This window comes from Leucoraja erinacea, chromosome 33, assembly GCF_028641065.1.
Source record: "Leucoraja erinacea ecotype New England chromosome 33, Leri_hhj_1, whole genome shotgun sequence".
NCBI lineage: Eukaryota > Metazoa > Chordata > Chondrichthyes > Rajiformes > Rajidae > Leucoraja > Leucoraja erinaceus.
Window position 1 is genome coordinate 465,579 of NC_073409.1, and position 22,074 is coordinate 487,652.

General features: G+C 43.4%; 1 protein-coding gene across 2 annotated transcripts; it reads left to right on the plus strand.

Annotated features, from left to right (window-relative positions):
- The first annotated feature begins 555 nt into the window (after positions 1 to 555).
- Positions 556 to 12,666, plus strand: cfap161 (cilia and flagella associated protein 161). 2 transcript variants are annotated; one of them, XM_055660994.1, is made up of 7 exons: positions 556 to 704; positions 5,079 to 5,168; positions 8,037 to 8,269; positions 9,396 to 9,477; positions 9,642 to 9,800; positions 11,300 to 11,373; positions 12,059 to 12,666. In XM_055660994.1, the coding sequence occupies exons 1-7, from the start codon at positions 636 to 638 to the stop codon at positions 12,267 to 12,269; spliced, it is 918 nt and encodes a 305-aa protein (XP_055516969.1). In that variant the 5' UTR covers positions 556 to 635; the 3' UTR covers positions 12,270 to 12,666. The 2 variants fall into 2 exon arrangements, with proteins under 2 accessions (XP_055516969.1, XP_055516970.1); XM_055660995.1 differs by lacking the exon at positions 9,642 to 9,800.
- Positions 12,667 to 22,074: the final 9,408 nt, after the last annotated feature.

The following is a 22,074-nucleotide window of genomic DNA, read 5'->3' on the forward strand; positions in this document are numbered from 1 at the left end:
CTGACCCACTGAGTTACTCCAGCACTGTGTCCTTTTCAATGAATGATACTTTAACCTTTTGGTATTAACCAGTATCTGTAGGTCCATGTTTACACATTCTTAACAATAAAATTTTTACTTGCAGCAGCACGAGGCTGTAAATGCAATACACTTGGATAATGTACAATATTATACATTGGGGGTGGGGGTGAAATCAATGTTGAAACAACAATACTTGTTCATATCTGCACTTTCTCTGTAGCTGTAACACCATAGTCTGCATGGTTTGAGCATGTATGGATGATTTGACCGGAAAGCAGGCAAGACAATCACTGTGTGTACAGAGAGGAACTGCAGGTGCTGGTCTCCACTGAAAATACACACAAAATGCTGGACAGGCAGCATCTCTGGAGAGAAGGAATAGCTGACTTTTTGGGTGGAGACCTTTCTTCAGACGGGCGTTCGGTCGGGCCGTTCCACCCAACCCCGCTGCCCGGGTGCCGTAGCCCAGTCATCCCACTGCCCGGGCCCGAGGCTTTGCACTAGGCCTTGCAGCACTAGGCCCGTTGCCATGGCAGCGCCGGCGCGGGTCAGAGGGCGCCGTGTCCGGTTGCCGTGGCGACGGGACGCGCGGGCCCGGCCTTCACTTGGCCGCCATGGGCGAGAGGACGTACAACTCGTCCGTGTTGCTCCACAACTGGTTCGAGGACATCGCCTTGGATCAGGTGAGGAGGCCGAGGGACAAACATGGGGCACGGCTAGACCTAGAGCGGAATCCCCCCCACCCCCCCCCATGTTTGCCCTCACCCCCTCGTCCTCCCCCCTCACCCATTCTCACCCTCTTACCCCCCCTCCCCATCCCCCCCCCTCACCCTCCTCCCGGTCCTACCCCCCTCCCCCCTTCGTCCCCCCCCTCCCCATCCCCCCCTCACCCTTCTCCCCGTCTTACCCCCCCGCCCCCCCTCATCCCCTCCTCGTCCCCCTCCTTCCCTCCCCCCTCACCCATTCCCCCCCTCTCACCCCCCCCCCCCATCCCTCCCTCACCCCCGTCCTCCCCCCCCCTTCACCTCCCCCTCACCCATTCCCCCCTCACCGTCCTACCCCCCCTCCCCCCCTCACCCCTCTTCCCCCCCTCACCCATCCCCCCCCCACCCATTCACCCCCCCCCCTCCTCCCCCCGCCCCCCCCTTCCCCTCCCCCTCACCCCCCCTCCTCCTCCCTCACCCCCCCCCCCTCACCCCCCCCCTCACACCCCCCGTCTCCCACTCCTTCCTTCCCGTGATAATGAAATGCAGGATCTCCTTATTGAACAAGAAGGTGGGGATATAAGGCACGGAGTTGTACAGAATGAATTAAAGGGATATTTTACTAATGCAAAAATATATATTGTTTACATTGTCATTGTATCAAGATACTGTTCTTAATTGTCTACCTTGAGCTCTGGAACATTTTAAATTTAATTCAATCTTAACTGAAAGCATATTGGACAAACCGTTAGATGTAACAATAAATACTTAATGACTTCATTTAGCTATTTTGGAAAGCAGTTGTTTGTGTGCCAGCCGCAATGTATAAAGGGGGCACGCCCAGTAGTGAATGTGTAATTCATCAAATTCCTAGTATATTTGTTTACAGAAACAAGAGAGCACTTACTGGAATGCAAAACCTCGGTCAATAGTCATCTTTCCAAGTTATACATTGTATATTTTGAATTTGGGTAACGAACATAATCAATGTCTGAGCGTGACTTCCTGTAGAGCACAATTTGTGATGTTTTACTGAATTACCGAAGTTGCTGTAAAATTGTGACATCGCTAAGAATCCCATGAAAGTAGGCCATACACTCAGAGTGAGTCTTTGGGAAGGTTTTTCTGGGAGCTTGTTTTCCATGCTAATGGCAAATGAAACACATCTTTTTTATTCCATAATTGCTGTAGCATATTCCCAGACTTTACTGTGACAAAGACTGTTTCTTTTCCCAATAAATAACTTGTTAAACTGACCCACAATTGCCACCGGACACCTCAATTAAATGTTAGAGAGGATGCTGCTCCTTTGTACTCTCTGGGTGGAAATCTTTCACTGGACATTACTTCAGTTTATATAGGCCAAAGCTCACTTTATTGCCTATTGCAGTTATTTTGGTTTACTTGCAATCTCGACCGTTCTCACTGTAACATAGATAATTCCACAACTCTTATCAAGTAAGCATGTTTAATCTGTCTAATTTTTACATGGGTGTTGTTTATATCTGTAAAAATCTTACCACATCTTATGTTTCCTTGTGATAGAAACATTTAATATATTTTGTTTTTGTTGGTCTATAAATCTGAATTACCTCAAATGCAGCAATGTGAAATTAGAACCCAATGTTCAGTACACAGACCCCATCTAGTGGTTGTTTACAACAGGACATTATATAAAGATTGTAGGAGAGATTAAGTTTTTTGCTATTTTTATAACAAATGCTTGATACTGTCGTGGGTGGATGTTGATACTTGGGTAATGGAGAAGGGTAGAGGTGAAGTCAGTTGGGAAACAATTGGGAGGGGTTAGTGGATGATAGTGGATACAGTAGAAGGGACTACAGACATGGAATGTATGGAGTGCATAATGGAAGTGATCACCAAGACTAATATTGTAAACGAATATGTAAAAGCGGATGAAAGCCTTGGATTGTCTTTACACCTAAAGGCTCCTTCAATGTGCTTGAGCATCGTCTGACCCCTGTATGACACTAGACAATAGATAATAGGTGCAGGAGTAGGTCATTCGGTCCTTCGAGTCAGCACCGCCATTCAATGTGATCATGGCTGTTCATCCCCAATCAGTACCCCGTTCCTGCCTTCTCCCCATATCCCCTGACTCCGCTATTTTTAAGCCCTATCCAGCTCTCTCTTGAAAGAATCCAGAGAACCTGCCTCCACCGTCCTCTGAGGCAGAGAATTCCACAGACTCACCAATCTCTGTGAGAAAAGGTGTTTCCTCGTCTCCGTTCTAAATGGCTTACTCCTTATTCTTAAATTGTGGCCCCTGGTTCTGGACTCCCCCCAACATCGAGAACATGTTTCCTACCTCTAGCGTGTCCAAACCTTTTGTTTCCCTCTCATATGGAATCAGAATGCTGTAATTGTCAGTGCAAATGGCCCAACCTTGGAAGCTACAGACAAAAGTGTAGAAAGGAACTGCAGATGCTGGTTTACTCTGAAGATAGATACAAAATGCTGGAGTAACTGAGCGGGACAGGCCGCATATTACCCATTCCTTCTCTCCATCTCTAGATGCTGCCTCTAGTTACTCCAGCATTTTGTGTCTATGTTTGGAAGATACAGGTTGGGGCACCTTCCACACATCCTTGTGTGCATTCCAGTGTTCTGGGACTACTTCAATATCAGGGTGATAATATATGCAATACTCTGGCAAGCTGTGTTGAGCAACAAAAGAGGGCGGAAGTTAATTTCAGAGGACTCTTCTGCTGATTAAGTACCTAGAATATCATCTTATTATGCTGTCTGTGTGGAGTTAGTACATTCTTCCTGAGACTTTGCGAGGGTTTTCTCCGGGTGCTCCGGTTTCCTCCCACATTCCAAAGATGTGCAGATTTGTAGGTTAATTGGCTTCTGTAAATCCTAGCATGTAGGATAGAACTAGTGTACTGGTGATCATTGGTTGGTGCGGACTCGGTGGGCTGAAGGGCCTGTTTCTACGCTAAACTAAACTTGCTTGCAGCAGCATCACTAGCACAGAGACTCAGACAGCGCACAGAAACAAAAATTATACATAAATTACACAAATTCTGCAAGACTGTGATAAGAAAAAGACTGCAAAAAGCAAGACTTTGGTGTAAAACGCATTTAGAAAACAAGTCGGTGGTAGTGCAAGGGGTGATCCATTCTGCCGTGATACAACCACTCTGTACTTTCTACAGTGCTTCTGTAGAAGTTTGTTAGAGTATTCGGGGACATGACAAAGAAAGTAAAGGTGTGATTACATGTACAGGTACGTGCTGGGCCCAGGGCAAGTCACCTGAGGTGTTGATACCCAGGAATGTAAAGCTCCTAATTTTCTCCACTGCTGACCCACTAACGAAAACCTGTAACAGACCACCTTTGTCTTGATGCTTTATTGATTAAAAAAATACTGTGTAATCTTAACAGTTTATAATCAATTGCTTTGCATATGTGAATGATGGGTTAAAATTGGCCATGGTGGAGATGCGTTATTACGTAGAGTTGCAACCGTTGTTTGTTAGTTATTAAACTTCATCCAATTGTTGTGTAAAAACATGCTACCTCTACCTTTAAAAGGACAGAGAGCAATTTTCCATGTTTTAGAATGTCTTTAAAAGTATTCACATGATGTTATGTTTGACATGCCAATAAGCAATGCAAGCATATCAACAACTAAAACAAACGAGTCCTTGTGACAGCCAATGTTAGCCAATTTGAGTGTTCTTAAGTTCCAAAAGAGATAGAAATAAGGATCTGAATGAAACTAATGATTCATTTTCCAATTGGCTTTGACTTTGGCATAGTCTCAAGGAATGGATTACCATACTGTGACACAGTAACTATGGGATCTGTATGAAACTTACTAGAATCTTACCTTGGCCATCTTTGTGAGGTCATGAAACCTATATTGCTCTCTGCAGTGATTTGGCTTGTCCTGAAGGTTTTTGCATATTCCTTCAGATGGCCTGCAATACTCTTTCATTGATGCATTAGAAATCTGGGTGGATGTTTTCAGTTCTTCAAATTCTCGACGTTGCAGTTCATTCTGACGTCTTCCTAATAAGTGATAACGATCTATAACATCCATTAAAGGATATGCTGGAAAGATATTTGGCCCATTGCAGCCACTCCCCACTATCTCTCTCATCATCTCCAGCAATGGTACACTAACAGGATGGATTTCCCTATCTTGATGTGATGCCTTGTTGGAAGTTGTGGATGGGCAAATGTTACAACTGCTCCACCACATATCAATCAATGTGACGGAAGTTCAGGCATGACGTGAAAAATTGTCTCTGGTGACTTGAAGTTGTATTTATAGGGCAAGTAAGACAGAACACAAATGCTTCTTTAAAATATATCTTGCAGGATGTTCTTAAAGACTTCATTAACAGGAAGGAACGTGGCGAGCTTTTGATGCAAAAACTAGGATCTTTTAAAGATGATCTGCTGAATAAGGTGACCAATCTAGTTTAAGTATTACCATATTTATCTTAACTGTTATTTTCATTAATTATTGAGTGTACTTTTAGAATCATGACTTTGTCACTGTAACAATTACAAGGTAATTTATTTTTACTTTGTATCTACAAGACTGCTTTAACTAAAATAAGCTGTTCAAATCTATTTGCTGTGGAGGTGATAAAATGAGCCGTTACATATTGTCACCTTTTGCCGGTTCATGGCATTATAGGTTGGGAGGCGTGACTCAATGCCAATGTTTAAACCAGCTGTTTCACCTGTACAGTTGGGGAAAATTCTGCACCTGTTATGATTTGTGTTACCTCACAACAGCTTCATCTTACATTCATAGCACAATGTAGAGTGCATCAAAGGCCATTTAGCTTACTGATCTTTTTTCTAAAAGGTGCAAGTACTTTGCAATGAAATTACCTATAAATGCCCTCCAGTTAATGTTGAGTACAGAAACAACATTTGCAAGCCTCTGGCATAGATTATAAAACGGAGAAGCTTCATGTCTATGGCTCCTGCCTACTACCTACCTGCCTACTACCTACCTGCCTACTACCTGCCTACTACCTAGCTGCCTAGTACCTACCTGCCTAGTACCTACCTGCCTAGTACCTACCTGCCTAGTACCTACCTGCCTAGTACCTACCTGCCTAGTACCTACCTGCCTACTACCTACCTGCCTACTACCTACCTGCCTACTACCTACCTGCCTACTACCTACCTGCCTACTACCTACCTGCCTACTACCTACCTGCCTGTACCTGCAGTACCTGCCTTCCACCTGTGGCTTGGTGCTTTCCATTTCCCTCAGTTCATCCTTGTGTTCTGAGTGTCTTAGCTGCTGAGTGCCAATGATATTTCCATCGTTGAACATCCATCAATCTTTGTCCTTATTTCTGGGTTATCATGGGTAATGTTTGGGACAGATAATGATGTTGCCATTATTCCCAAGAGGAAATGCTAACGATGTAAACTTGCCAGTTTTAGTTCTATTTCAATACCAGATTAGACCTCATTATCAGCATCACTGCCTGTCCCGCTGAGTTACTCCAGTATTTTGTGTCTTAGTTTGGTTTAAACCAGCATCTGCAGTTCCTTCCTACACTCTTCCCATTATCAAAGGTCAGTGTATTTGCATATCTCTGCAATCTTGTATACATTTGCTCTCCAATAGCCTTCCCACTAGTCAGCAGTGGTGTGATTGCACCTTCTGTGTCAACTCCTTGACCTTTTCAGGATGCCCTCTCTGCAGTATTGCCATATTCTCTTTAATCAATACTGCTGTTTACCACCTACCATCACAGAAACTGAATAGAATCAGCTCATTAAATCATAACTTCTGAGGCTGCAATTAACTTCAAGGTCTAATTATTCCACAGGGATTATTCAACATTAATATAGGTTGCAAATCTTGTCACCATGGTCAAACCCAAATTCATGTGAGGATCATCATGTCTTTAATTACATCGATCTACAGTGTGAATATTTACACTTTATAGTCACTAGTTAAACTAATTGTGTGCCATTTTTATGCAATTTACTATCCAAAACTTTTATTTTAACTGGACATACAGATATATTGAGCCAGATTGGAAGATACCACATGCCAAACATGTATTGACTTCTTGCTCTGCAACTCACTGTCTTCTCACTAACTCAATCACTGCCACTCCACTGCTTTCTGAATTATACTTGGCTACCTCCCTGACATCTACTGACTGCTCCAGTCATTGCCCCTTTCTGGTATACTTGCACATCATTGGTGTTTGTTTCCACCTTGCTATGGTTGTGCCCTGAAGTATTGCATCCAGTTATACAGGGACTGACCTGGATCCACTAGTACAGTATATCTGGCTCTATGGACCTGGCTCTTTACTTGAGGGCAGAGGAGACCTGCCTGATGTGGCGCTCTTGACTGATCCTTGGATTCTCATCTGTATCGTGATAAAGTGAAAACCTTGTTTTAAGTACAACAGATCATGCAGAGAGAAAATAATATAGTGCAGAGTGGAGAAGATAGTGTTGGAATGTTATATCTTTAGTCTCTGGTCTAGGGCCTGGCATTGGTGGCCCTACAGGCTTGACAAAGCAGCAGAGGAGGTGAAATCCCTGCTTGGTTCTTTAACCAGAGTCTCCACAAAACTTTCTTGCTCCCCATCTATTTAACATGGCTGGTAAGGGCTGGGATAATTCCCAGAACTATTGACAAATCTTTGGTGCAGATAGCTTAGTGAGCACCCAGATGGTCCAAGACAGACAAGTGCAGGCTTGTCAGAGGCCGAACCAACCTAATCTCTCCTCGTACATCAGTCCTGCCGTGCCGACAAAAATTCCTGAACCTTCTGCTCAACAGCCTAACCGATAAAGGCAAGTGTACCATAAGTCTTCTTTCCCATTCTATTTACATGTGTCACCACTTTCAGGGAGTTATAGACTTGGTCCCTGTGCATTAATGCCGTTAAGGGTCTTGGCATTAACTGTATATTTTCCCCTTACATTTGACCTTTCAACTCTATGCACATTTGTTTGAATTAAACTCCAGAGGTGAATCTGTAGAATTGTGTATCACAAGAAGCAGTGGAAGTCATTAAATATCATTAAATATATCCAGGAAGATGGTAGACACGGCCCTTGTGCCAAAGAGATTAATGAATGTAGGGAGGGTACTGTGACCAGCCATGAATGTGTTGAATGGTGGACCAGGTGCAAGGGGCCGAGTGGCCTACTCTTCCTCCTATTTTCTGTGTTTCTACATTTCAATGAATAAATTCCCGACGATTATTATTTAAGCTTTATTTCACATTGGAGAACATTGCTTGCATTAACCAATAGTTGCTTTTCTGCCTTATTTAGACTGAGCTCGCCAAAAATGCTGATGGGCATATTCATTTTGGGGACGAAGTGTTACTTATAAATCCAGGCAGCGACCAGAATCATCCCAGCGATCTGCTTCGTGCCCCCATGGCACTGACAATGAACATTGATCAAAGCAGATTTATGGCTAGCAAACAAGTTGATTCTCCATGTGATGTAAGCGGCAGTGAGAACATAACCCCTTGCGTGAGAAATACTTTTATTATCACAAGGTAGGTCTAGTCTTTAACAACATTGTGTTAATTTTGTGTAAATAACATTCCTTCTGCACTTTATGACAAAAGTGGCTGTTTTCCTGAGCAGCCAATATATGTTTTTAATATAACATTTTCTTTACACTAATACATAGTGAAAAGAAAACTGTAGATGCTGGAAATCTCAAAAAGCACAGAAAGTGCTGGAGATACTCAGCAGGTTAGGCCACTTTGGGAAGAGAAATAGAGTTATTAGACTCTGAAGAAGGGTCTCGACCCGAAACATTGCCCATTCCTTCTCTCCAGAGATGCTGCCTGTCCCACTGAGTTACTCCAGCATTTTGTGTCTACCTTCGATTTAAACCAGCATCTGCAGTTATTTCTTACACATTAAATGAATGAATATGGCTATGTAAACATGCAAAAGGTGAACATAAATTGATATTGTTATACAGCACATTATCGTCCATGACCATTCAACAGGTGTCACTCTACTAGTGAAACTAATCTTGACAATGCCAACCTGGTGTAAAAGATCTGTAAATCTGAATCAGACACTTTCTTGAGGTGATAATAAAGGGATACAGGATGTGGACTTGTGTAGGGGAGAGAGGGATTGCAAGGGTTACTTGAAATTAGAGAAATCAATGTCCATACCGCTGGGTTGTAAATTGTCCAAGCGAAAAATGAGGTGTTGTCGTTCAATTTGTGTTTGGCCTCACTCTGACAGTGGAGGAGACCCGGGACAGAAATGTCAGACCTGCACAGCCTGCAAACATGCATGTCTTTGGAATGTTTGAGGAAACCGGAGTACCTGGAGAAAACCCACGCAGTCACTGAATCAAACCTGGGTCTCTGGCGCTGTAAAGCAGCAACTCTACCACTGTAGGTACACATAAATGCTGGAGATACTCAGCGGGTGCAGCAGCATCTATGGAGTGAAGGAAATAGGCGACGTTTCGGGCCGAAACCCTTCTTCACTTGAAGGGTTCACTTCACTTCAGAAGGCCGAAACCCTTCTTGACTTGTCTTAACTTACAAAGCTAATTGATCAAATGAATTGCAACATTATTTTTTATTGATTTAATGATAACTTTGTACATTGTTTGTGTTTCACATACTCACTAACTTTTATTTCTATCAGTGTTGATGGTAGTTGCAAAGGTGATCCTCTTCGATATGGACAGAACTTTACCCTTAGAACATTGGAGGGGGTCGCAGGACAGGTAACAATACAAACAGTCACTTTCTGATGGTTTCAAAAATATAACATGATATTTTGTAATAAAGCAATTAGATATTTGGAAGAAAAGGTGAGGGAAACAATTGTGATTGCTTCATGATGTCTCATGATCATTGCACTGAAATACAAATGCTTCTTCTCTTCCAGCTATTTCTGACAAGTGATATGAAATTATTTTTAAAATTTGCCAAGAAGTCTCGGATGCAACTAGTGCATTTGATAGATCAGCTCTCCTTCCTGAGTTGCTGGCAGGTTTTGTACCTGGACCCACAGATGCGACTTGAGTACGATGGATACCCAGTACCAGTATGGACATTTTATCATTGAAAATCCTTCTTTCAGCTTAACTTTGTAATAAAGAGTAAAAGTGTTCACTGTTTAAACTTTAGATTAAATGTGTAGAACAATCCCAGGTTAGCAGTTCTGTAGGTTAGCCTGATAAGTTGTGTTACCTCACAGCTGGGTATGATCCTGATAGCACCGGCTTCTGTGATGGGTTGGATTTCCTACATTATGAAGACATGCTGGTTGATAGGTAATTGGCTGCTGCAAATGATTCTAAATGTAGGTGTGCGATAGGGAGAATCAGTTGGTGAGTACATTAGAGAAAATAGTCTGAAGGGAAAATAAATGGGGAAATGAGATTGTGTAGCAAGGAACTGCAGATGCTGGTTTAAACCAAAGATATACACAAAGTCTGAAGAATGGTATCAACCCGAAACATCACCCATTCCTTCTATCTAGATATGCTGCTTGGCCCGCTGAGTTACTCCAGCTTGTTGTGTCTATCTATTGCTCAGAGAGCCAGCATAGTCTCAATGGACTAAATGGCCTTCTCCAATGTTGTAGGAAACATGACATTAAAAATAAATTGGATAGTTATATGGATGGAAAGGGAATGGAGGGTTATGGTCTGAGCGCAGGTATATGGGACTAGGGGAGATTATGTGTTTGGCACGGACTAGAAGGGTCGAGATGGCCTGTTTCCGTGCTATAATTGTTATATGGTTATATGGTTATAATGTAGCACATATATGTAATCTATCTCATCACTCTGTGCTGAACGTTATATGGATCTAGTTGAAAGCTTTCAGTGCTACAGAAGAGTTTGGTCTTTGATAAAATATTAGTGTTTTTTGTTGATTTCCAAAGATTGAGTGATTTCCTTTATTTTGCAATGTCTGTGGCTTTGATGCATTCTTCAATACTTCCCTGGCATCAAGAATCTCTGCTGGGCAAATATTAGTTTAGTTTAGAGATACAGTGTGGAAACATGCCCTTCAGCCCACCGAGTCCACACCGACCAGCGATCACCCGCACACTAGTTATATCCCAGACACAAGGGCCAATTAACAGAAGCCAATTAACCTACAAACCTGTACGTCTTTGGAGTGTCGGAGGAAACCGGAGCACTCGGAGAAAACCCACGCAGTCATGGGGAGAACGTACAAACTCCGTACGGACAGCAACCGTAGTCAGGATCGAACACGGGTCTCTGGCGCTGTAAGGCAGCAACTCTACCACTGTGCCACCTGCTAAGGGATTTTTACAGGCATAATGAGGATACCAAGATAAAGACATCTATCTGGGTATTCTTCAATCTTTCCTTGAGAATTAAACAATGTCTTTGATATGAATAGCTACTTTGCCAATCTTCTTTGGACATTTTCCAATGTGCTCGTATCTCTTCATGCTGTAGAACTATACACTATAAACTATCCGTCTAGATCTAAATAAGATGCATCGTTTGTTTTTCCGGTGGCGTTGGTATCATGTGATTTTTTTTTTAACTTCTGATTTTCTAGGCTAACATAAAAGTACTTATCAACCATGCCCGAACCAATCAAGCTTTAGCAGTTTTTCAGCAGCACTCCTTTTGGTAAGTATTACTTCACAAAGTACAGCAAAATTGTACGAGTTTTCAGAGTTTCAAATTATTATTTTCAAATAATTATTTTAAACTTTTATATTAAGGTCATAAGTGATAGGAGTAGATTTAGGCCATTCGGCCCATCAAGTCTACTCCGCCATTCAATCATGGCTGATCTATCTTTCCCTCTCAACACCAATCTCCTGTCTTCTCTCCATTACCCTTGACACCCTACTAATCAAGAATCTGTCAATCTCTGCCTTAAAAATACCCAAAGACTTGGCCTCCACTGCTGTTTGTGGCAATGAATCTCACAAGTTCATGATCCACTGACTAAAGAAATTCCTCCTCATCTCCTTTGTAAACATACATCCTTTTATTCTAAGGCTGTGCTCTCTAGTCCTAGATTCACCCACTAATGGAAACATCCTCTCCACATCCACTCTATCCAGGCCTTTCATTACTCGGTAAGTTTCAGTGAGGTCCCCCTCATCCTCAGTATTGATACATCAGAAACTACCACAAAACCTGTCATAACGGCCCATCTTGTCCGTCTATTTAAATGAATGGTGGAGCCGTGTGAGTCCAGTCCAGTGAGGATAAACTTTACTTCCATCAAAACTCTTAAGCTCGTGCAATAAGATATTAAATAATCGAACCGAAATTCAGCAGCAATATTTTCTGCGTTTTGCAGGACAATGTTTGGAAAAGAACATGAAATTACCACTCACACCTTCTTTGATCCCCATCGGGCTGAAGAAGACCTGAACCATTGGATAATTGTCACTGGGGACCCAGGTGTTCCCCACGGCACCTTGTTTCAAAGGCCTCCACCTATTTGTCAAGACCCAGAACCAAAGAAAGAGCCCAGCCAGGAGTATCCCGACTGCATCAATCAAAAATGAAGTTTATTGTCCACAAAATGAGCTAACATACCTTATGATCTACCAAGATTCATTCAAACATAAAGGTATCAGTTCCCCTTCCCCAACCTGAATTAGTCTTTAACCAACAACACAATTCTGTATGTGAGCTTCCTGTATGTAGAATGTTGAATATAACCAATCAGGAAATGTTGATGGAAGTTACACATTTCTCCAACGTGTGCAGAATGTGATGTCCACTGTTACCAAAACCCATCAAGGAATGAGAGGCAACGTTTAAAATATTAACCACTATATTCTTTAAGTAAACCAACTAATTGTACTTGTTCTCTACTTTCATTAAAATATCTAAATAAACATCAAGTAAATTTATTAAAATGGGGTCAGGTTTGTGGACTTGACTCTGTCAATAATGGAATTCATTCTAATTCTCATTATCATCTTAAACCTAAAGTACAAATAATCAGAGTGCAGATGATGGAGTCTCGAGCAAAAAACAAATTGCTGGAAGAACTCTGTGAATGAGGCAGCATCTGTGGAAGGAAATGGAAAGACAATAGTTTGGGACAGGACCCATCTTCTCGACCCAAAATCCATTTCCCTCCACATCTTCCTTGATCTGTTGAGTTCCTCCAACAATTTGTTTTTTCTTCAAATGATCAATTAGGTATTTAGCTGCAGTTTTGATTTAAGTGAGATCACATGGCCATGCCACCCACAGCCCTCCGCTCTCTTCAGCTCATCTACTGCAGTTAATTGTGTGGGCCATAGGGAGGGCAGGTTTGACTGCATGAAAGGAAAACACAACATTTTTTGCTATTTAACCCATTGAGCATGCATTTCCAAATGCACAAAAAATGGCACACATTCAGGTTTTTCATTCCAGCTAGTCCACGGGAATGTTGATACTTCACACACAGCTTTCTGGTATTTATCAGGCATCGTTTAAGAAACATTTAGACCGGTACATGGATAGGACAGGTTTAGAGGGATGTGGGCCAAACGCAGGCAGGTGGGACAAGTGTAGATGGGACTTGTTGGTCGGTGTGGGCAAGTTGGGCCGAAGGGCCTGTTGCCACGCTGACTAAAACTCTATGACTCTAGTGTTTTTCTGTCTTTCATCCGATTCAAGAGCTCTTGGGGCTAGCAGAATTAAGGGGTATGGGGAGAGCCAAGCACAGGTTACTGATTGTGGATGATCAGCCATGATCACAGTGAATGGCGGTGCTGGCTAGAAGGGCCAAATGGCCTACTCCTGCACCTATTTTCTATGTTTCTAAGTGCATCTATCTGATTGACCTCAAGTGTGCCTTATGAAATCAAGTTTCAAACAGTGAATATCCTTTGGGCAAAGTTCTGCTGAATTCCCCATTTGGTTTATTAGAGACTAGTTTACAATAATAGCCTGAAGCATTTGACTTCCCATAAGTGGAGGAGAGCTCCCTCAAGATAGCATTGGGAATCCAGTCAGCACCTTGTGCCCACACATGAATCCACATTCCTCTAATTCAGGCACCAGTGGTTCTAACTCAATCCAGATTGACGGTTGAGTAAGAAGGCAGTGAGAGCATTTATAATAACAATTGCAGCAGCACATGTTGGAAGTTATGGAACCAGAATATCTGCAGCACAGTCGACTTTGCCAAATCTAGAGCAAGCTCAAACCAAGCCCTTGACCCTGCAGCCTGGCTCTTCAAGTTCTCGCCCATCTCTGAGGCATCTTCGGTTCTCTGCTCCCGAAGGTGATAGAGGTCGATATGTTTGAGGTGGGGATGGATAAATATTTGGGAGATCAATGAATTGAGGGTTATGGGGGAAGGAGCTGACCCCAGCACTGATCAGCTATAGTCTCATTCAAGAATGGGGCAGTCTTAAAGGGCCTGGGGGGGCAACTCCTGCTCCTATAGTCTTGTACTATTGTTTAAACTTGAGAGTTCCTGCCACTATCATCCTTTCATGCAGCGACCTCCTAACTCGTAACGCTCCTCTGAGTATCAAAACTTCCTGACCTTCGAGTCCTTTTATCAATGACTTTTATCCATCCCCCATTGTTTTTGATCTCTCTGTTATAGGAATTAGGTCCTGCCTCTTTACTCAAGATGTTTCCACGTGGTTTTATACGCCTCGATTAAGTACCCCTTCCACCTTCTCTGTTCCAAGGAAAGTGGCTTAGCTTATCTAAAACTCCCCATAGTTAAATGTATCTAGTTTGGCAGCAATCTCATGAATCACCTCTGTACCACTTTCTAGTGATGTGGTGACTTGGAACTGTGTACTTTACTCAGACCGTGACCCAATTAGTGTCGCGAGTTTCAGCAGAACCGCCCAGCTCCTGCAATCTGTGGCTCAACTAATGAAGGACCATATCCCTGAGACTTTTCTAAAACACCTTATTGGGCAGGTCAGGGAAGTTTAAAAGTAGTTGATGACTTTCTTTTGAGAGTGTTGTGTCCTTATCCATTTGTCATCTTACACGATAGAGCAGATGAGACAAATCTGCAAAGATTTCCCGATTCATTCTGAGCCTTTGGGGAGATCATTTGTTTAGTGATGTCTCTAACCTGACATGGGGATCATGGTGTGTGTGTGCAATTAAGTGAGAGGTAACAAGCCTGCAATAATGCATAAATGTAGAAACAGAACTGCAGATGCTGCTTAATACACAACATACGCAGAGTGCAGTAGCAATTCAAGGTAGCATCTCTGGAGAAAATGGATAGGTGAAGTTTTGGGTTGGGATCTGTCTTCAGACTCGACCCAATAGGGTATTTATCCATGTTCTCTAGGATGATGTCTGACCCGCTGAGTTACTCCAGCACTTTGTGTCCTCGCCTGCAATAATGCATGGTGCATTTGCATAATTACACAATGTATAAATGTTAATGAGACTCTATTTGTTATCAAGCCACTGATAAGCAAGGCTATGCCTGATTGATTCAGTAATAGGGAACAGTGAAATGGAGGAAGACATAACATTTAGATGCGGATTTGAGAGCTAAGGTGAACTAATGTCTTCTAATAAATCCCCCTTGAGGTGGATGCAGTTAAAAAGGAGCACCTAGCAATTTATGGACCCAAATGGGATTATAAATTAAACTCCGTGTTTGTTGAGTCTCTGTTCTTCATTCCGTATTTCAAATACAGTCTACTCTTGTGAATTAACAACTGCTCTGTGAAGATTTGTTTGTTTTAGCCATATCTGTGTGACATTGGTTGACACTTGTGAAGATTTTTAACAATAAAATCTAATTTCACCAAGGTAAAAGAGATTAGTTGTGATCTTGGTGAGATCGGACTTCTCACCTATGTAGGAGCCTTGAGAAGAACTTGTTGGAATTGAAGTGAAATGAACTGCAGTTGTGTCCCGACTAGTTCTGTGGGGTCTGACATACCTCATGAAGCCAAAGTGGTAACTACACACCTTGCCGCAGGTGGGCAGGAGGAAGGGAGCTCCTTTTATGGTTTTTGCTGGACTTAGGCATATAGTGTCTGTTTTGTGAGTTGGGTGTCCAGTGTGAGAAAGGGCCTAACAGGCCAACTGGAGGTAATTATGGTATCAACGTTGGGTTGGCTGGCATTGGTTCATTTATCTTTCCATTGGATTTGGAGGATTTTGTGAAGGAATGTTTGGTGGCAACTTTCTAGAGCTTTGAGGTACTTGCTGAAGATAGTCCTGATCTTGCAAGAAACAGGAGGCCATGGATCACTGCTGCCCGGTAGATGATAAATGTGACAGGGTTGATCTTTGCCTCCCCACACCTTCTTACCTTGGATGGTAAATAACTGAGGACTATGAGCTGCTCCCTGGGCACCCTGCCTGTTACCTCCTTCCTGTCTGACAAAGAGCTATTTATTCCCACTCAATCCATGCTAACAAAGCCATGATACCTAACCGTAAGCACCAGCCTTCTACGTACCACCTCTGAAATGTCTAAATCTAATATATCTGCAGGTTCCCCTCTCTCGACTTGTTCTTACTGCAAAGGCAAGGGTATGGTTGTCACTGAGAACAATATGTCTCTCAGGCCATGGACAATGTGCTCTAGTCTTCCTTACAACCACAGGCCATCCATAATGAGGACATGGTTGGCATCCGCCAAGATTGTCCCAAAGTCACCATCAATTAAAGGATAGTCTCCAGGTCATAATCCTGGAAAGAAAATCATCCATGCATTAAAAATATATTTTGTCAATTCTTGTCTGAAGATTCTGGATGAAACTGTCATAAAGTAATGGAATGGAGAATAAATGACAACAAGGACCATCTAACCAAGGATCTGCTCATTTCCCAACGACTTTGGGAAAGTGAAACTGAATCATTAGTGGGAGAATGATTGGGGTGGGGGGTAATATGTAGAAACCTCCAGGAGCCTTTGTAACCTGCAATGCTGATTCCTGTCTATGGCGCAGGAGATGGAGGCGAAAGTGTTGGTTTGGGTCCTTCACATTTGATCCGTGCCAAACAGGTTAACAGAAGTTAGAAACAAGGAACTGCAGGTACTGGTTAATACACAAAGGACACAGAGTGCTGGTGTAACTCAACGGGTCAGGCTGCATCACTGGAGAACACGGACAGGGAACGTTTCGGGTCGGGTCCCCTCCTCAAACTGATTGTAGGGTCTAGACCTGAAACGTCACCTATCCATGTTCTCCACAGATGCTGCCTGACCCGCTGAGTTACTCCAGCATTCTGTGAAATGTCACCTATCCATGTTCTCCACAGATGCTGCCTGACCCACTGAGTTACTCCAGCATTCTGTGAAACGTCACCTATCCATGTTCTCCACAGATGCTGCCTGACCCGCTGAGTTACTCCAGCACTCTGTGAAACGTCACCTATCCATGTTCTCCACAGATGCTGCCTGACCCGCTGAGTTACTCCAGGTTCAATGAAAAGCTTTTGTTGCATTCTATCCAGTCAGCAGAAGGCAATACATGATTACAATCGAGCTATTTACACTGTATAGATACATGATAATGGAATAACGTTTAGTGCAAGGTAAAGCCAGCAAAGTTTGATCAAGGATAGTCGGGGGATCACCAGAAGTAGATGGTAGTTCACCACTGGCTTGTAATGTGGGTGCACTATCCCTGCTTTGAGCTGCAGTGTTGCTGGATGAAGCCCAATGCTGACTCGCTTCCAATCACATTTGCAGCATTAACGAACTGAAGGCATTTGTCCCACTGCAGCCTCAAGTGTGAAAGTTTCTGTGTAACGGGCTGTCTCACAGCGTGTGGACTCCATAGAAGGCGGCAGGAAGCCCGACTACATTTATTTTGGTGCCAGGAGGAAAATATTATTGCAGAATGAGGAATTGATGGTATTTTACTTGAGACTTTTTTATTTGCAGCTTTATGTAAAACCCCTGCAGGAATGTTCCAATAAAGAATACTGAAGCCATTCCATAAATAAGGAGTCAGGGTGACATGTAGCAACCTTGTGCGGTTCCCACCAGGGAGTCTGGAGTGAGACAAGTCACCTGGGCAGAGTATCAGTGGACATAAAAGCACAAAGAACCACTGTTCATAAAACTCTTGATGGAAGCAAGGATTTTCAAGCATGGTCACAACATGCCCTAACCCATAAATATGAAATGAAATGAAATGAAATGATTCAATTTATTGTCATTGTCAGTGTACAGTACAGAGACAACGAAATGCATTTTTAGCATCTCCCTTGAAAGGGAGACACAGGGCGTCGCGGTGTGCCCGCGCCTGCCGCCGTAGTCCATTACAGGCAAAGGTGGGTGAAGTGTCTTGCCCAAGGACACAACGACAGTATGCACTCCAAGCGGGATTTGAACCGGCTACCTTCCGGTCGCCAGCCGAACTCTTAGCCCATTGTGCTATCTGTCGTCTTCCCCAAAATATCCCCAAAAGCCACTGTGTGTGTGCACTGTGTCTAGTCAAGTCAAAAGTGAAGAGTTTTTATTATCATGTGTCCCGGACGGGACAATGACATTCCTACTTGCTGCAGCACAACAGAATATGTGAATATGTAAACATTGTATATAATGGGAAAAAAAGTTCAATAAATAACAAATATAGAGCAAATAACAAATAATAATATTGTCTTTTGCAATTCAGAGCTCATCGCTTATTCATGGTGTTCAATAGCCAGATGGCTGTGGGGAAGAAGCTGTTCCTGACCTGGACATTACAGTCTTCAGGCTCCTGTACCTTCTTCCTGATGGCAGTGGTGAGATAAGTGTGTGGCCAGGATGTTGTGGGTCCTTGATGATTTTGGCTGCCTTCTTGAAGCAGCGACTATGATAGATCCCTTCGACGGTGGGGAGGTCAAACCCGGTGATGAACTGGGCAGTGGTCACAACTTTTTGTAGTATTTTTGCTCCTGGATGTTCAAGTTGCCAAACCAGGCCATGATGCAACCAGTCAGCATGCTCTCTACCGTGCACCTGTAGAAGTTTAGGAGAATCCTCTTCGACATGCTGAATCTCCGTAATTTTCTCAGGAAGTAGAGTCGCTGATATGCCTACTTTACAATTGGATCGGTGTGCTGGGTCCAGGAAAGATCTTCTGATATATGCACGCCCAGGAATTCGAAGTTATTGACCCTCTCCACTATCGTCCCATTGATATAAACAGGATTATCCTTCCCCTACTAAAGTCCACAATCAGTTCCTTGGTCTTACTGATGTTGAGAGCCAGGTTGTTATGCTGGCACCATTTGGTCAGTCAGTCGATCTCACTTCTATACTCTGACCCGTCCCCATCTGTGATTCATCCAACCACAGTGGTGTCATCAGCGAACTTGATGATGGAGTTCGCATTATGTCCGGCTACGCAGTCATGGGTATAGAGTGAGTAAAGCAGGGACTGAGCACGCAGCCTTGAGGTGCTCCCGTACTAATTGTTACTGAGGATGAAGTGGTTCCTCCAATTTGAACAGACTGTGGCAGATGAGGAAGTCGAGAATCCAATTGCAGAGGGATGCGCAGAGGCCCAGTTCCGTGAACTTGGTAACGAGCTTGGAAGGGATGATGGTATTAAACGCCGAGCTGCAGTCTATAAACAACAGCCTGACGTAGGTGTTTTTATTGTCCAAGTGGTCCAGTGCGGAGTGGAGAGCCAGTGAAATTGCATCTACCATTGACCGGTTGTGGTGGTATGCGAACTGTAGTTGGTCGAGGTTCTTGTCGAGGTAGGAGTTGGTGTGGACCATAACCAACCTCACAAAGCACTTCATCACCACAGACGTTAGTGCCACTGGTCGATAGTCATTGAGAGCACACATGCATACAGAGCAGCCACGTTATCTCATCTGCAATGATATAGATGCCATCTGTGGCCTGCAGTCTGTAACAGCCAGATAACCATCAATATAAGACACCAAACTGAACTCTGACATGCCTTTGCAAATGAACAAAATGTTCCGTGGCAATTTTTAGAAGAGTGGGTGAGTTCTTCCCAATGTGTTACCTTTTTGTGATTCCCTCAAACCACGTCACAAAACGGAACATGGGCTGCAATTATACAGTCGATTGTTGGAGCTTGTTCTGCAAATGTCAGTAATGTATTTTATACATCACAGCACCAAGGAATTCATTTGCTTCAAAGTGCTCTGGAACATGAAAGAAGTGATATAAATGCAAGTTTTTCCCTTCTTTTTCTAATCATCAGCTCAGGGGCATAAGCTAACTCAAGGTTTAACTTGAAAAGTACTAATTTACTGAGGGAAGTTTCATGTTGATGGGAATGAAATGATTTGCAATGTTGCACCATGTCAGTACAGCTTGTGGCATCTTTGCAGGAATCCGTCCTGAATGGCCTGCTCATGAATATTCAGCTCTCAGCTTATTTTTGTTGCAATCCTTGGTGATGCAAAAACAGACCAGTGTTCACCCAGTGACACAGCGGGTAGAGCCATTGCCTCAACGCCAGAGATCTGAATTTGATCCTAACCTCACCTACTGTCTGTGTGGAGTTTGAACGTTCGCCCTGAGACTGCATGGGTGTCCTCCGCATGCTCTGGTTTCCCCCCACATCCCAAAGAGGTGCAGGTTTGTAGGGCCATTGGCCTCTGCAAATTGCCCTTAGCATGTAGGGAGTGGAAGAGAGAGTGGAATAGCATAAAACTAGTGTGAGCAGGTGATCAATGGTTGTTGGCATGGACTCAGTGGGCCGAAGGGCCTGTTTCCATGTTGTATTTCTAAACTAAACTAAAGAGGGAAAAAAAAAGAATTAAAATGAGAGAGAGAAGGGAAACGAATGGAAGAAAGTACCATTTTATGAGCATCCTGCTGGTCTAGCGAGTGAAGGAGGGGAGACAATGAGAAGGTGGCAGAAGTGATTGCTTACAATGCATAGAAAATTCTCAGCAGGCCGGGCATCATTCATGGAAAGGAACAATAACCTCCTAGAGGTTTAAGAGGCTTTTGGAAAGGCACATGGATATGGAGGGATATGCAGGCAGATTAGAGTTTGCATTGGCCTCATGTTCAGCACAGCCATTGTGGGCCGAAGGGCCTGTTCCTGTGCTGCACTTCTATGTTCTAAATATAAATGTTGAGCGGATATTTGAAATCCTCAAAGGAATATGGGGAGAGTGCAGGAGAGAATGCCACAGTTTCTGTGCCTCCAGTTGCCTTTGCAGGAAGCCAGGTTGTTGGGGCAATTTAACACTGTTGCCCTGAGATGGTGGTAGAGATTGTGTAGAATGGCCTTCAAACAAGACTCTTCAGAGGGCAGGAGGAGTGCGTGGGAGTGTGGGAAAACAGCTGGTGTCCCCCCTCAAGAATATGGCAGTCTGTTGGGTTTTTATAGTAATCCACTAGATTTCCCCGTCGTTTTTCCTGGACGCAAGAACATAGAACATGATTTATTGTATTCAATTTCACCACATAGTTTAGGAAGATTGAACCCGTGAACTTTGGAGTTATTCCAGTGCCCTAACCATACATTTCTGCAACTAATTATAGGGAGTAGAACTGATCAAACCAGGTCACATTCAGTGTGAGTGCTGCTGCAGAATTGATCAAGGACTCTAGCAAGTCTGCAAACCTTCTCTGAAGTTGGTCTGGCACAAAATGTCACAGTTTGTGTAGGGAGCAGGTAACTGTAGTAACACGAGAGATGACATTAGGATCTGGACCAGCAGCCTGCAGGTTAAAGTCACAGTGGAGGACACATGGTAAACCACACAGTGAAAGATGCATTGTGTCTGCCCTAATCCGATGGTTTTTGCAGCATAAGAACAAAGTTACAAGTCAAATGTACAAGGGAGAGCCAGTGGATGTAGTGTACCTGGACTTTCAGAAAGTCTTTGATACGGTCCCACACAGATTAGTGGGCAAAATTAGAGCATGTGTAATTGGGGCTAGGGTATTAACATGGATAGAAAATTGGTTGGCAGACAGGAGTAGGGATTAACAGGTCCCTTTCAGAACGGCAGGCAGTGACTAGTGGGGTGCCGCAAGGCTCGGTGCTGGCCACAGTTTAAGAAAAAGGGGTAAGCCATTTAGAACGGAGACGAGGAAAACCTCTTTCATCCAGAGAGTTGTGAATCTGTGGAATTCTCTCCCTCAGAAGGCTGAGGAGGCCAATTCTGTGGATGCTTTCAAGAGAAAGTTAGAGCTCTTAAAGATAGTAGAGTCAAGCGATATGGGGAGAAGGCAGGAATGGGGAACCGATTGTGGATGATCAGCCATGATCACAGTGAATGGTGGTACTGGCTCGAAGGGCCGAATGGCCTACTCCTGCACCTATTGTCTATTGACCTGAGCTATAGGGAGAGGTTGAACAAATTAGGATTTTATTCCTTGGAGCACAGGAGGATGAGGGGTGATATTATAGATGTGTATAAAAT